The following is a 17,194-nucleotide window of genomic DNA, read 5'->3' on the forward strand; positions in this document are numbered from 1 at the left end:
TTTCTTTAAGAACATTCACATAAAAATCAACCAAAATCCAGCGAATTTCACTGGATTTTGGTTGATTTTTATGTGAATGTTCTTAAAGAAAATATTAGAAGTTTTACTGATATATATGGAATCACTTTAGATATTTTTACTCATTTTTTGGAAGATTTTTACTCATTTTTTGAAAATATTTACAAGAATTTTCTTGCCAAATTTGGGGGATTTTTTTTTTATTTTTTTTTTTTAAATAAAACTTTTAAGGAATTATTGGAATTTTCTTCCTAAAGGTTTAGCAAATTTTCAGAAATTTGGGGAATTTTTTTGCTGATTTTTGGGATTTTTTTCAGACAAGGAAACAATATTTCTTGGTGCCTGTAAATGAAGACAGCAGGAGGGTTAAGGAGCAACGATTAAAGGGAGAGAATTCCAAGGTGATCAGTTTTAAAGTAAATCTACTGCACGGTGTTCAAAAAGCGACCGAAGGCAAATGATTCCCCTCCCGATCCCTTCAGCATCCCCTTTAATAAGAATGAGTTTGCATTTGGTTTGGTTGCTTTTTTAATGGTGTTATCCGACTTTCCATCCTCCAACCCAGAGAGAAAGAGGAAAAAAAAAACAAAGCTGAAAATTAAAAAGTTATTTAAAAAAAAAAAAATTACATTTGGAGGAACACACTAGAATCTACAAAACAAACTTTCTGAACAACTCAAAATAGACGGAAAAACACAGGTTCAAAATAGAACACAGTCTTTTAGTTACAAATTAAAACGGGGGGAAAAAAGCATAGATTTTACATAAACATCTTTTTTAAACTTTTGATCCTGGTTGGTTGTGAGGTTTTCCTCTGAGGGTGAAGGAGAAATACACCGAGCCACGTCTATTGCAGGAAATAGACCGGGCCGCTCGCCGTGCACTTCCTCTGACCCCAGGGAATAAAAACTTTATAGACTATGTGGGAGAGCTGCATCTCTTTGTCCATGAAGTCTCTTTAGGATGTAATCAAGAAAAGTGTGCAGCGTGTGTGTGTGTGTCTGTGTGTGCGTGTGTTTTGTGTGCACATGTGGTCCGAGAGTCTCGTTGCATCCCTTGCTTTTGTAGTCCTCTCTTCTGTATTTCCTCTGAAATACACTTCTGTCTCCTCTGAACCAGTCAGTAAGGAAGAAAAAAAAACAACAAAAACCAAAAAAACAGAGAACGAGTTAGCTGAATCCAGTCTGTCAGCCAATCAGCTCGCTGCTCACAGTCCGTCAGCCAATCAGCTCGCTGCTCACAGTCCGTCAGCCAATCAGCTCGCTGCTCACAGTTCGTCAGCTGTTCATCAGTGGTCACGTGTTTTTCCAAAGCGGTTTGTGTTGATCTGGTTTCAGTTCATTCTGTGACCATAAATACATGAAGGGTCCACGGCTGGTACGTCCAGCCCAAACTCCAAACACCGCCTGTCTGTTGAATCCAGAGTAGATCAGACCAGCAAACCGCTGCCTGATGGTCCAGCCGAGTCGAGGCGGACCGCAGGAGGAGGAGGAGGAGGAGGGTGAGAGAGGGTTATATGAAAAGGGCTAGACAAAGAGAGAGAAAGGAAGGAGAGATGGCAAAGAAGAGAGCAGGGGTTTCTCTCTCGTCTCTCTGGTTTTCATTTGTGTCTCTGGAGAGCTTTCCTCTTCCTCCTCTTGAAGAAACAGCAGCACCTGAAACACAAACAAACAACCGTCATTAACGGACTTCAGATTTTCTTCTTCTACTCTTCTGTTATTTCAGCTCATCAAATTTCCACATTTTCAACATTTTTTGGAAATCTTTGAACATTTTTTGGTGGAAAAAAAGAAAAGTTAAAAATGTTTCTTAAGAACATTCACATAAAAATCAACCAAAATCCAGCGAATTTCGCTGGATTTTGGTTGATTTTTATGTGAATGTTCTTAAAGAAAATATTAGAAGTTGTACTGATATATATGGAATCACTTTAGATATTTTTAGGATTTTTTGGAAGATTTTTACTCATTTTTTTTGAAAATATTTACAAGAATTTTCTTGCCAAATTTGGGGGATTTTTTTTTATATATAAAACTTTTAAGGGAAACTTTTAAGGAATTGATGTCAATTATTGGAATTTTCTTCCTGAAGGTTTTGCAAATTCTCAGAAATTTGGGGAATTTTTTTGCTGAACTTTCAGATTTTTTTCAGACAAGGAAACAATATTTTTTGGTGCCCATAAATAAGGACAACAGGAGGGTTAAAGTCTGCAGCTATGGGTATGCCCAATAGCAGACACGTGGTCTGAATATTGTAAAACTCAAATTTAAGTCAACATTCAATAGAAAATAGTGTCCAAAAGACCAATTTAAATAACTGAGCAATTACTACAATTGTAAAGCTGTTTAATTTTAGGCTTAATTTGGTGATACTTTCATTGCATGCTGGGACACAAAAGTTTAATAAACAAGTGTAAAAAGCTGGTTGAAATACCAGAAAACTTTCTATAAATCCCATGTTCCGCCACTGCATCACTGAATAACATTTTCTAAAATTAATTTACTGCATTTCAACAAAAGATAGAATCCTTCTGACCCCGTGAAGAGGCTGTTAGATGCTGATAGGACAGACTGTAGATAGCAGGAGGGTCAGGTGATGATGAACCGACTTGTGTATTTACAGTGCCTCTAAAACGGACCACGGTGAGATAGAAGTGAGAGATTTTCTTGCGTTGTCAGCACAACAACCGCAAGGTCAACACTTCCTTTGTCAACAGGCTGGTTTGTGCTTTTAATGCAGAAGTTGGTTTGAAGCTAAATGTGGATATTTTTGCTTTTAAAACGGTTAAAAGAAGAGCTGGTGGTGGTTTACTTTACGCATAAACTACCGTTTTAAAGTTTGGGGTCACTTACAAATGTCCTCATATTTGAAAGAAAAGCATTTTTTTTCAATGAAGATAACATTAAATGAATGATAAATCCAGTGTAGACATTGTTAATGTGGTAAATGACTATTGTAGCTGGAAACAGCTGATTTTTAATGGAATATCTCCATAGAGGTACAGAGGAACATTTCCAGCAACCATCACTCCTGTGTTCTAATGCTACATTGTGTTAGCTAATGGTGTTGAAAGGCTTATATAGAGCAACTTTAACTAACTTTAGAGCAACTTTAACTAATCTGGAGCAACTTTAACTAATCTAGAGCAACTTTAACCAATATAGAGCAACTTTAACTCATTTAAAGCAACTTTAATCAAGACAGAGCAACTTTAAGTCATTTTAGAGCAACCTTAACTAATATGGAGCAACTTTAACTAATATAGAGCAACTTTAATTCATTTTGAGCAACTTTAACTCATTTTGAGCAATTTTAACTTATTTTAGAGCAACTTTAACTAATATCGAGAAACTTTAACTCACTTAGAGCAACTTCTGGTTGGTAGTGTAGATAATACTTTAGCGTGTGTTCTTACTTGGTATCATCAGCCACTTCAACCTCTGCGTTGGCTGTGATTGGTGCGTTGGAGTGTCCTGCTGTGGGGTCGTCTGTATTCAGCTCCCCATTGGTTGAACTCATCACCTGGAGGACAGAACAGGAAGAAAGGGATGAGTCCAGAGGGATCAGTTCTTTAAATGTGGTGGGACAGAAATAAAAGACTTGCATTAAAGCCCACACTGAGCCAGATAAATCTGAAAACACGGTTAATGTGTGAAAACAACATGTTTCCACAGCAGTAGAGGTCATTTCTGAAAATCTGAAAAGCTCTTTTCCTTCACTGAAACACTGGAACAACAGAAATCCATCCGTGTCCATCGTCACAAAAGGAAAAGACTGTTTTCAAATGCAGCTAGCTTAATGTGGACACGCTCTTGAAACCCAGAAGAGCTGTGACACCCAGCGGGGAGGAGATACAGGCATTGTCAACATTCATTTTGTTGCCATGCAAAACAGCAGCACCTCTGCTTAATGGCTGACTCTTAAATGTTTTAACTGCACCATCATGCTGCAGCTGATGGATCACAAACAGACCCTCGGTGCTCCGACAGAAGCTCATTCAAAAAAAAAAAAAATAGGCCGAGTTATTTATAAAAACACAAAGGCTACACGTTTCCTGAGCTTTCTAATGTGTGGCATAGACTAATAAAAAAAATATATAACATTACTACGACCTGCACTCACAATGCCCTGCCGTATGTTGAGTCTTAACAAATGATTTCTTATGATAAATGCTCACATCCTCCCACCCTTCTGCATCTTCTAATATTTTTATTAACCCTCGTGTCATCCTGCGGGTCAAAATTGATCCGTTTTAAAGTTTGAAAATGTGAAAACAATATTTTCACAGTGAAACTTCTGATGTCCACATTTTAAACATTTTTGGGAAATCTTTGAACAGTTTTTGGTAGAAAAAAGAAATGTTAAAAATGTTTCTTAAGAACATTCACAAAAAAAAATCCACCAAAATCCAGCGAATTTCATGAATTTCACATTTTGGGTGATTTTTCTGTGAATGTTCTTAAAGAAAAAATTAAAAGTTTTACTGATATATATGTAATCACTTTAGATATTTTTAGGATTTTTTTGGATGATTTTTGCTCATTTTTTGAAAATATTTACAAGAATTTTCTTGCCAAATTTGGGGGATTTTTTAAAAACAAAACTTTCAAGGGAAAATTTTAAGAAATTACTGGAATTTTCTTCGTGAAGGTTTTGCACATTTTCAGAAATTTGGGGAATTTTTCTGGAGAATTTTTGGATTTTTTTCAGACAAGGAAACAATATTTTTTGGTGCCTGTAAATGAGGACAACAGGAGGGTTAAAGTGCTGTCACACAGTCTTCGCTGAAATCTTACACTTACATAAACACCCTGGTAACAAATTCTACTCCTCTGTAGGCTGGAGTGTTGGACTAAACAGAAGCTAGCACATTAATGTACTTAATAATACAGAAATCCAGTACAGATTGGACCGATCAAAGTGTTTTTCTTGATGTAGATCAAAACTGAAGACATTAAAACTATGAAAAGACACATTTTAGACTCCTCACTGTTCACCTTAATGACACTAACCAGCTTCATGAATGGCTTCCAGTTAACAGGTGAACCATGTCGAAGGTTAACTGGGGGAATTCCTCGTCTTTGTTCTGTGTTTGAGACCCTCAGTAGTGTCATGTTGTGTTAGCATTGTAAACAGCAAACAGGTGGACTTAACTACTGCAGCGATAAACGTCAGGGACAGAACCGCTCAACTAAAAAAGGGAAACATCTGTACATCATTAACACATAAAGGTCAATCGGTCCAGAAGATTCCAAGAACTTCCAAAGTTTCTTCAAGCACAAAAGCATGAAACACTGAAGTAACTGGGTCAATATATAATTGAGGGACTTTTGAATTCAATGGGATATATCTTGCATGCATTTTGTGTGTTTTTTATGTTGATTGTGATTATGTCTTTACAAATTCCGTAATTATTTATTGTGGAAACAATCATTTATTAATAAACCAGTCCAGAATGACATGAAATTTGCCCTAAATGACTCGAAAATTATCCCAAAGATACAAAAAAGATCCAAAATGACCATAAAAGATCCAAGCTGACATAAAATGTGTTGCAAATGACAAGAAAATTGTCCAAAATTACTCAAAACTTGTCCAAAATGACTCAAAAATTGTCCAAAATAACTTGAAAATGATCCATAATTATTGAAAATTTGTCCAGAATGACATGAAATTTGTCCTAAATGACTCAAAAATTATCTGAAAGATACAAAAATGATTCAAAATGATGAGAAAAGATCCAAGCTGACATAAAATTTGTTGCAAATGACAAGAAAATTATGCAAAATGACTCAAAACTTGTCTGGGTTAATCTATAACTGAGGGACTTTTGAAGTCCATGGGATATATCTGCATACATTTTTATTAAAAGTAAAAAAACTAATGTTTTTTATGTTCATTATGATCATGTCTTTACAAATTCCATAATTATTTATTATGGAAACAATCACATATTAATAAAAAATGATTGGATATCACTAAAATGTCAACTAAATAACCGTCTGAATTTAATAACCACCTTCTAATTAGCTAAACAATAATAAAATGAATTTATTCAGAAACAGTTTTGATTGTGTTCTTTTATTAAGTTGAGATAATCATGACAGATATTTCTTTTTTGGCAATATATCAAATTTTATATGGAAAATTACAAATTGCATCTGTGTCCCAGAAATCAGTTTCAACTAAGTTCCCCATTAGAAAACCACCTCTCCAGGAAGTGTGTTAATTCCAGATCACATGACCTGCTCATGTTGTTTCTTTTTTGGTCATTTTCAGACCGTTTTGTGCCCCTCTGTGGCAGTTTTTAGTCTGTTTGTGGTCATTTTGCAACTTTTTGTAGTTATTTTGTGTGTCTCTCATCATTTTGTATCTATGTAAGATAGTTATGTCTCACTGAGTCATTTTGTGTTTTTCTGTGGTCATTCTTGTTATTTTCAAACACAAAATAACAAATTGCATCTGTGTCCAAGAAATCACTTTCCACTAAGTTCCCCGTTACAAAAACACTTCTCAAGGAAGTGTGTTAATTCCAGATCACATGACCTGCTCCACATGATGTCATTTCCTCCTGAAGAAAAGACTGACCAGACTCCAAGGCTTTCTGAGTTATTTAATATAAAGTAGTCAACAGGTTTACGACAATATCCTTAGAAATAACTTTCGATTTCAATTTTACTGAATTGTATATATAATATTTAGAAGAATCTTTGTGTAAAAATGCCATGTGGTGTTTGGTTATAGGCGGCCATGTTGATTTAAGGCCTGAAAACAGCTAAAATGTCAACTATGATACAAAAAGTCCCGCAGTTATATATTGACCCAACCGGCCTTCACGAAGGAAAGAAAGACCAAGGTCATATTAGTTAGCAGCCTCAAAAATCACCAGTTAACAGCAGCTCAGATTAGAACTTCCAGTGTCCAGCAGACACACGTCAACATCAACCGATGGAGAAAACTATGTGAGTCAGGCTTTCTGGTTTAACTACTGCAAATAAACAACTAATGAGGCAAACCAAGAAGAAAAGACGTGGTTGTACTTAGAAGCAAACTGGAATTAGACCAGTTGAAGTCTGAACTTTGGTCTGATCAGATTTTCAGTTACAGCTGCTGTCTTTGTGAGATTCAGAGATATAAATCTGATGTTTTTCCACCTTGGTTCATCAGATCAGGGAGGCTACAGCGACACATCATCTCATCAGGTTTGAGTTTTGTTGGACCATCACTGCTTTTTTCAGCACAACAATGAGACACCTCCAGACTCTGCAAGGGCTGGTTGACCAAGAGTGATAAAGTGCTGAATCAGATGACCTGACATCTACAATCATCCAACCTAAACCTCAGTGAGATGGTTGAGTAAAAGCAGCTGAATAAGACTGTTGGAAAAACTCCAGGTGAAGACCTCATGAAGCTGGTTGGAGAACGAAGAGTGTGCAGAAGGAGGCTACTTTAAAGAAAATACCATTTTTAACAAATGTTACTTTGTTTATACTATTTTTGTTCATTACATAAATCCACAGGTGTTATTTCATAGTTTTCATATCTTCAGTTTTGTTCTACACTTTGGAAAGAAAAAGATTTGAAGTAGTGGGTGCCTCCTGTATTAGTCATCTTCTTTTTCTTGTTTGTTACATGTCAATAATCTTTTTCATGTTTGCTACATGTCAACCTGCTAGTTAGCTGGACAGAGCCAATAAGGAGACGCACATATAAAGCATGACAGTAATTCTAGCAAACTGAACTATTAGGTGGGACTTCACTTGATGTAGCTCAGGTCAGCTAAAGAAAGAGAACTGCTTTAAATTAATTAGTATGTCGTGACATGGACAAAGTCTCATGTACGTTCAAGGTAAACATTAACTTCACAACAACACATTTATGTCTGCACTGTCTTGTCACAAGCCGACTTGTTGCTATAGTGACCACTACTTGCTGTTTAACAATTTAGATAGAGCTGATGAAAATCTTTACAGAAAGCAATGAAAGTTAAGTACAGCTCTGTCCTACACGCCTGCATTTACTGGAAGTTTACTCCACCGGATTCTAGAAACACATCAACTGCTAAGATCTCAGCTAAGAACTACCAACTGAACTTCTACTTTTCTATTGTTTATTCTAATTCTTGGTTCATACACAATAAACTCCAGCCTCTTCTGCTTTGTCACAGAAAGTAACAAAAATCTCTGCTTTGTCTGTAGAGAAGCCAGTCAACCACCTTCTGTCCTGTTTAAATTAAACACCGCACAGCTACTGTGCAAAAATCTAACGTACAAAAACCTACACTGTGGAAACCTAATGTGGAGTTAGCTATAAATTCAAATTTCTCTCAGAATATTCCCATGTGAGGGAACAAGTGAAGTTGTGAGGAAACAGACTTGAGGTCAGCCCTGCTGCAGAGACAGAGAAGGTCATGCAGGCGGACAGATAGACAGGTAGGCAGACAGACAGGAAGCCAGCAGAGCTAACCCTTCCTCTCAGTACCTGGACAGACCCGCCCAGCCTATCAGCAGTGAGATGGGAGCCCAGCAGCTCTCGATTGGTCACTGGAGTTGGCTGGGACTCACTGCCTTTCCCCTCTGGAGACTAGAGGAGACGGGAAGCCGATCGCAGGAGAAAAGGGAATAAGTGAGGAAGAGGAGGAGGTGGAAACAGAGAGGTGAAGAGGAGATGATGGAGGAGGGTCGGCGGGATGAGGCGGACCAGAGTGAGAGGAGAGTGACGGGAGGAGGCGGGAGGACGAGCAGATGGAGCGGAGAGGCGTCAGGGTGAGGAGCAGTTTGGTGAGGAGAGAAAAGAATGAGGAAAGAGTGACAAAGGAAACAGAAAAGAAATAGTGAGTTCAGAGTCAGTATTCGGTGGAAGAGCAACAGGTGGGTGAGCACTCAAGTGTGCAGTGCAGCCAGAGTGCACAGGAGAGTGCGCACGTGTGGTAGCCCCATGCAAAAAGGGGAAAGAGGTGGTCCTCGATGTGTTACTTCAACCTCAGCTGCTTCAAAACCTAACAACTGATGCCTTCATAAACCTGGACTGACTGCATTTGTGAATGTAAAAGCAGGAGTGGGCGGTATAACCAGCAAAACAGGGCTGGGAGAGGTATGGACTTCATCAGATTAATTTTGTCTGTTTGTGAACAAAATGGAAAAAACCTGAATCCAGATACAGGAGGTCCTCAGTTTATGACATCCTTGACTTACGGCGTTTAGTCGTTACGTCGGAACTGGTTACATGGAACTAGTTGGCGAGCGGAGTGGACGAATATGGACTAATTATTACATCGAGTTGTAAAAACAGTGCAACATATTCTGTTATCTTCTTGTAAAATGACTCTTACATGCATGAAAGTTGTTGATATTCATGACTTTTATGAAGAATTGATTGATATCGTGATGCACGTAACGGATTTGTTAATGTTTTTGCTGCACTTCCGACGAAAATCGGCTTACGCTGCGCCGTAGGAATGAAACTCCGACATAAGTCAAGGACCCCCTGTATGTGCTTCCTCTACTGATTGAGCAGTTAAAAACATCTGAATAATGACAAGCAATAAGGCTCCAGAGTCTAATCAGCACAGCTACAAACTGCACTAACTTGGGAATAGGATTGTCCAGATCACTGGAGGTTGTCAATAGCCTTCAGGTCTTCCTGCAGCTAAAACTGGACTAATTAAACGCTTTTAACGCTGACTGAGACTAAAAGACTCACTACTGCTAGCTTTAGCAATTTTAGGGCTGCAAACCACTCTCTGGAGAAGACCAAATTTACAGCAACACACTCCATGGAAAGACGAATCAATACGAACATGTGTTTGTCTCCACTTTCAAAAACTAATTCCACAAAAAATATGGTCTTATAATCTGGTGATGTGTCGCTAAACACTGTATAAAGATTCCAACTGGAGAGCTTTCTTACTCAACACAAAATACTAAACACAACCTGCTCATTTAAACCACTGACAGGTGAACATTGATCATCTCGTTACGATGCAATTATCTGCTGGGAAACACTGGACTGGGTCCTGTCATTACTCTAGCTGCTATTTTGACATGTAGCAGCCACCTAAACATGGACCAAACACAGTCCCCACAACAACCACAGCCTCCTACTGCACTGTTAATGCTTTGCCACGCTGCAAAAAGTGCCCAGGAACCGAATGACAAGACCCAGATCCCAACTTAATTGAGCGAAAACAAACTCAATCCACGGAGGTCCCACTGCTCAACCCACAGGACTGGAAGGTTCAATGACCAAACCTCACAGAAGTCCTGTATTCAGCGACATAATATTTTTCGTACTTCAGCGAACCAGAATTAGCCTTTAACTGGAAGCAAAGAAAAATAGTTATTGTCCTAGAATGCTTCTTTGAACTTCACCTCTTTACTTCAACTGGCTTCAGATTATACCGCCCAGCCCTTTGTGAGAGTGTGCAGTCTGTGAATCTTGTGTCATCATGGTTCCAGTTTGGAGAGAAAACCATGAAAACTATAACACTTCAAACTATTCTACAACACAGTGCAAAGCTGGGTCTCTAAAACCCATAAAAATAGAACTTGCACTATCTACTTGAGACAATTTTTTCCATGCTTTGCGTGACGATATTAAATGACAGGCGCAGTAACTAGATTTTGAGACACTGATCAACATAAAAGCATCTTTTTTTTTGTGGTTTCAGAATCTGATCTAAAAGAAAAAAGATCTTGATGTTACATTACATAACATCAGCCCAAGAAGTCTTGATCAGACTGATATGGTGCATGAAAGGTCCCATACTGTCCCCCTATTAGCAAATTATAGCAAGTCTCATGTCTCCACAGTGTGATAGTTCATTTCACTATGATTGTGTAACTTCTGGTTTTAGCCCTGCTCTCAGCAGCCTGTTTTGCTCTGAAAAGCAAAGAGCTGCTGCTGTCGACGCCTTTTTCAGAAAAAAAACTCTCTCTGTGTCCATGATTGTTACCGCCGAGTGTGAAACGTGTGAAATCAGGACTTTCTAATGCTTCTAACTTTTTCTCTGAGCAATAATTTTACATGAAAATACCACCGACATCATAGTACATTTGTTGTTTGGTGAGTTATTGAACAATGTTGCGGTATAAAATATGTATTTTGGCAGCCTAGAAATAGCTCTGAAGTGACTGCTGATTAACATATAGCATTACATTCATTGCACATTTGTTGTGTTGTCTGACAACAGAAACAGAGAAGAGTGGAAATGATAACAGCTTCTTGGAGAATATGGCTGTATTAGAACAGTAAATGTGAGCACAGAGAGCAGGAGAGAAGTAAACGGATGTAAACACTGGCTCACTATGCTCCACTGAATCCACCCACTCAGTCCTTGTTTAGTAGTTTCAAATCGGTCTTAAAGTTTCCACTCATTTCCACAACCAGGCCCTTAATTTAAGTGATGGGGAACAAAATTCACAGTGATTGTTTGGGAAAAAATACGTTCCAGTGTTTATGTGAAACTAGTATGAGGCTTCAAGAGAGTTTCAATCAAATCCAGTGGTTATCTTTTAGAAGATACAGCCTTTTAGCACCAAGAATGTGCTTTTGTGTTCAAATGCTGTAGAGGAATTGTGACACAGATTTTTATACATACACCAAAAAGATTCTAGAAAAAATTCACTTGATTTATTCAAGTCTGAATCTTGGCACAAAATTAGAACTTAAGATCCCCCGTCATGAAATAGTAACAGTTCTAATCCACATCTAGCCACCTGACTACTGTATTAAGACAGAAATACATGAAAAGTGTGAACTGGGGATGTCCGATATTGGCATAAAAATGCAGTATCGGTCAATATCGTTATCGTTTTTTTCCTATCATGAAAGCCGATAAAATAATGCCTGGATTTCGCCGGTATTTACCGGCGTGCAAAGGATCACATCATCAAACTGTCCTGAAGCGTGTCAAAAAGTCTGTGGCTGCAGTAACAAGCTTGTTGGTTTGGAATCATTTCAAAACCCACATATATCGGTATCGGTTGACATCGGAATCGAAAATTGAGAGTTGGACAATATTGGCATATCGGTTATTGGCAATATCGGACATCCCTAGTGTGAAACTATCCTTTAAAAGCTAAAATCAGGAAGTCTCTTGCTTGTAGTTACCACCACAGATTAATAAAAAGACTGCAGATTTGCTCTGCTATGGAATCTTTCAGCCACCAGTTCCATCTGTTCTGTTGATCAGTGTCAAAAATCATCCAGTGTCCAGTGTGATTCAGTAAACAGTGAAATGCTACATTAGCGCTGTAACACTAGAGCATTAAGATCATGCTATTGAGGTACTACTATTATTTTTTCTAGCTTGCTAACTTAAGCTGTTAACTCGTGGTTCACTGTCTGCATATCCACTACTATCTTACATCCAACCGACAAAAAAAAAAAACCAACAAGTTAACCTGCTGAAAGACTAACTATTCTCAGGTGGAGCAAAGTGAGAGAAGCTATGGACGGAGAGGCAGCTTCAGGTTTTCTTGATTTTTCACTGGAAAGTCACATGTGCAGCAACACTTCACATCACTGATGTGCATGTAAGGACGGAATGAGTGCGTACCTGGTTTTTGGTCTGTGGCGCTTTCTCTCGGTTGCTTGTCTGAAGTGGAGTCTCACTGGCCACTGGACCAATAGGAGTCGGCTAAACACACAGGAGGACAACAAGGGAGAGGAAACACACAGTCAGACATCTGACAACGCCTTATGTGGACTTTACATCCAACAGTTTGCGCTCCGTGGGTGAAAATTTCAGATGGTTCATTAGAATTCAAAAGCTCTTAACGGTCATGTTTCACCATATTTATCTGAGCTTTTAACTTTACAGGACCAAAAAAAGAGTTCTGAGGTCCTCCAATCAGCGGCTGGTTGAAGTGCCCAGGTCTAAATACAAACACTGGGGTGACCAGGCCTTCTCTGTAGAAACTCAGGATCTGGAACAAGGTCTTTTTAAATCAAAGCTCAAAACCTTTCTGTTTAAAATGTCTTTTAATACCTAGCAGCATGGTGACATTTTATTAATTTTAGATGTATATTTTAGTACTGTTTTATTGTTGATTATTTGTTTTGTTTAATTGTATATTTTACTGCCGTCTCTGTTATAAGTTACTGTATTGTTTTGAAGTTATTCTCTTGTTTTTCACTGTGAAGCACTTTGGTCACCCTTTGGGCTGTTGTAAAGGGCTATATAAATAACCTATGATTGACTGACTGATGTATGCAAGAGTTGCAGACAGATGTGCATTTCATCCATTCATGTTTAGTCCTAGAGCTAGCTTGGTTTCCAAAGCTCCCTCTAAATTAACACACACTAAAATACGATCATAAAAAACTATTTCTCCACCCACACACACATACATACGACTGCTGTGTTTGTGGACACAACTCCTAAAAATAATTGTAATGTAATTGTTGTAATTGTAATACTACACAATAAAAACAGTGTTTTTCATGTGGGACAGAAAAAGACACAAAATGAGTGGAATTCTATACTGTACAGACGGAAATGTTCACTGCTGCAGGCAGGTGTGAACATGCGATGTACCGGGGCGAGCGATGATGGTGAGAAATCTGGCAGGATTAAGGGCTCTACTGGCAGAAACTCTGTCTCTTATTAGCAAACTTAGTATTACTGTTGTACTGTGAAGGGCAGCTCCTCAGAATAAACTTCATTCTCAACATAAAAGGAAATATTAAATCTTGGGAGCAATTATGCTGCTTGTTTTCCCACTTAAACTCCTGCTGACTTTGCTCAAAGTCAAGCTCTTCAGATTTCTGTATGAGAAGGAATGAATAAGGAAGTTTCTGACTTTCTGGAAATATGAGTCTAAACTGAAGCATGATTCTCAGTTACTGTTAGCAGCACATCAGTAATATGACTGTGTATCACTGCTGACCTGAACTCTCAGTACTGACCATGGAATAAACCTGATAAAGCTCAGCTCCGACAGTCCACAGCACAAAAAACACACTAACCAGTGGCTTTCCGGTCCAGTCGTACTGGTAATCAAAGATGTATCCGTTTCTGTCAAAGAGGTCCGTGAAGAGTTTCCTCAGGTAGTCGTAGTCCGGCTTCTCGAAGAAGTCCAGCCGACGCACGTACCGCAGGTAGGTGGCCATCTCTTCTGTTACACACACACAGATGCAGTTCACCCAATCCACAAACGCACACAGACACACACAAAATTTGATCAACATTTGCTCCACATGCAACATCCGCAAAGAAACGCTGTTTTTCATTGAGGTATATTCGCACCTGGGAAGTTCTCACAGAGAACCTCTATCGGTGTGTCTCTCTTTGTGTCTCCAATCTTCTGGTAACGTTCTTTCAGTGTGTCAGCCTGATAAAGAGACAAACAAGGAGGATTTTATTCATATCAGGTAATGGATGGATGCAAAGTGGATGCAGACAAAAGATCCACACATTACATGGAGGAAATAACAAAACATGACTGGACTGTTGAGCACTCTGGCTGGTTGGTCAGCCGTCTCCTCACCTTGAGTCCCTGCCAGGGGAGGCTTCCTCGCAGGAAGTACATGAACATGTGGCCAAGAGCCTCCAGGTCGTCCCGCCTACTTTGCTCTGAAGTAACACAGAGAAAAAAGGCTTAGATGGCAGGATTGCCCCAGTAGTGTTAAATTAAACATCTCTTAAAGGTCACTACATGCTGTGCAGTTTTCATCCGTCCCAGACGAAACACAACAACAGTGAGAGAATGGTGGTGATATCTTCGGTCGTGGCTCTAACTCGGTAGTCCTACGTCGCACTGAGAGACAGGTTCAAGGATGGTCGTTGTCATGGAGACCAAAGACAAGCTGCCGTAAAATCCTGACTGTCAGAAATCTGGGGTGATCATCTCACAGTGTGATGCTGCTGGACCTACAACAACTAAGTAACCAATAGAAATGCAGGATGAAATGACGTACTGATCAATAAACCCAAAGAGATGATTTACGGCGACAAAACGCATCAAAACACTTATGTGGGATTTAAACAAAGAAGACAGCCTAGTAGAGTTGTGGCAGCAGAAGGGTGAGGGCTCCGTTCATGTTTGGCTAGTTTCCCTGTGATTGTAGGAGCTCCGTTTATCCTTCGGTTGTTTATTTTTCATGGATGGACGGCGCACGCTTTTATTCTTGCCCGTTCACGTCGACTCACGTACATTGTAGGCTGAGATTCAGCTGCGTTTTCATCGTGCAATCTGCACAGAGCAAACTTCAAGTCATGCCCAAAGATTATTAGATTTATGTCGTACAGCACAGCAAACTGTGAACTTATAAAATGACCCAGCGTGGAGAGGCCTAAGAAGACAAACATGACATAATCCAGCATCTAGTGGAGTACAGAGAGAACCACTGCTGCAAGAACCAGGAAAATAATATTCACCACGGACTCATTCCTTTATGATACTTGAAATATTTCAGCACCAGTTATTTAAAAACTACAAAATCCCTATCTGCTGGTAAACATTAAATTCTCCTTTTCACAGCACTATTAGATCAGACAGAGACAATTTGGAAATAGAATTTTTTTCCATTAGGCAAGAAACAGCAGCAATTTTAGTGTATACACAGAAGGTATTCAGACACTACTGAATGTTAATCACTCACACTTTGACAGTAGAAATACATTTTAAATGTGGAAAATAATCATTTCTAGTTGCAGTCAATTGAGCTGAGTGAAAATTCATAAATTCCAAACACAAATTGTTGTATGTCATTCATGAAGTCATGTGCTAATACAACAACAAATGAATGAATCCAGTAGGTGTGTATGCTGTAGGCATCTTGCAGTTCCTCTTTAATAAGAAAAAAAGCTTGAATTAGTTAACTTCATAAGTAGCATTGCGAGATAAAGGTGCTTATTGTGAATGCAGGGCTCCGGACTGTGACCTAAGTGACTGTTCTTTGTGTGTGACGTAAAATTTGCCCATGTCGGGGAGTGCATGATGATCATTAAGCTGTTTTATTGCACTTCCACCTGCCCAAGTAGCTACTGCATTAGCCATTGAGGCTGAAAGAAGCACTTTTTCTTCTTCACTGGCTCAGTCCCTCCCTCCCGACCTACACTCTTTCTGCCTACTGCGTGAAATAATCCATTTAGTTGTTAAGACTGTTAAGATGAAGTGGTCTGTAGCTGATAATCAGAGACAACAAAACGAGGAGAAGGGAGGAGGCAGAAGGAAAAGCGCTAAGCTCAGTCGCAACGGCTAACGCAGCACTAGAGCACAAAATTAAATGAATATCAATGAAAATAATCAGTTTGGCTTCCCACAATTTATAAAAAACTTTGTTCACACAAAACAGCCGATGTGCAGAGGTTAGAAGCAACCTCAGGGAAAAGCCTGGTGATAAATCCAACCTATAAAGTCTCAAATCACTGTCAGTTATTAAGACAACATCAGCATGTAAGGCTGACTAACACCAGGTTGTTCCAATGTGCTGCTGCAACCGACTGATCCAGTGGGTAACAGTACCGCTACCGATGGAAAAGTTCATCTATAGTGCTGCAGGATCTCACAGGCTTTCACAGAGAGAACAATAAAGTGGAGCACTGAACTCCAGTAACAACAAACAAATCGATCAACCGACACGCTGCAGCACTTTACAAAACAAAGACGAGAACTCAGTCCACAGATTGTTTAGTTTCAAAATCTTGGCACCAGTATAGTGGATTGGCTCTCTCTGGTCCTAATATTATAGTGGAGATGCTTGTTGAAATGTTGAAATTAAGGCTGCTGGGTTGGCCTATCTGCTGAAGAAAAGGAATCTGATTTTAACGTGAACAAACCAGATTAAATATATGCATGAGCTTTACATAAAAGAATATTTTGTACACGTGTGCACACAGGATGAGGCAGCTCACCTTTCCCCAGATGTGTATTGATGCTCATATATCTAGCAGTTCCAGTCAGACTCTTGTGTTCTCTGTACGGGATGTGTTTCTTCGTCTCCGGGTCGATGTATTCTTTCGCCAGGCCAAAGTCTATGATGTGGATGGTGTGCTGTCGCTTGGAGCCGGGCCTGCCAACCAGGAAGTTCTCGGGCTTCACGTCTCTGTAGATCAGGCTTCTGGTGTGGACGAACTCCATGCGAGTTATCTACGAGAGAAGATGCAGTCATTTACAGAAGCAAATCTAGGAACTCCAACAATAAAGCACAAGCGTTATATGATAGTCCT

General features: G+C 39.1%; 1 protein-coding gene across 4 annotated transcripts in view; it reads right to left on the minus strand.

Annotated features, from left to right (window-relative positions):
- Window positions 1–528: 528 nt before the first annotated feature.
- LOC111584489 (casein kinase I) overlaps window positions 529–17,194 on the minus strand; it is a 28,674-nt gene continuing 12,008 nt past the window's right edge. Inside the window, exons 5-12 of one of the 4 annotated variants that reach the window (XM_035940697.2) lie at window positions 16,880–17,114; window positions 14,511–14,596; window positions 14,270–14,354; window positions 13,990–14,135; window positions 12,578–12,658; window positions 8,500–8,601; window positions 3,434–3,540; window positions 529–1,673 (exon numbers count right to left, since the gene is read on the minus strand). In XM_035940697.2, coding sequence (XP_035796590.1) covers window positions 1,619–1,673; window positions 3,434–3,540; window positions 8,500–8,601; window positions 12,578–12,658; window positions 13,990–14,135; window positions 14,270–14,354; window positions 14,511–14,596; window positions 16,880–17,114 — 897 coding nt within the window. In that variant the 3' untranslated portion in view covers window positions 529–1,618. Of the gene's footprint in view, window positions 1,674–3,433; window positions 3,541–8,499; window positions 8,602–12,577; window positions 12,659–13,989; window positions 14,139–14,269; window positions 14,355–14,510; window positions 14,597–16,879; window positions 17,115–17,194 lie in introns of all 4 variants that reach the window. The other 3 variants (XM_023293643.3, XM_035940698.2, XM_023293644.3) reach the window with 3 other exon arrangements.

Source organism: Amphiprion ocellaris, chromosome 10 (genome assembly GCF_022539595.1).
Source record: "Amphiprion ocellaris isolate individual 3 ecotype Okinawa chromosome 10, ASM2253959v1, whole genome shotgun sequence".
NCBI lineage: Eukaryota > Metazoa > Chordata > Actinopteri > Pomacentridae > Amphiprion > Amphiprion ocellaris.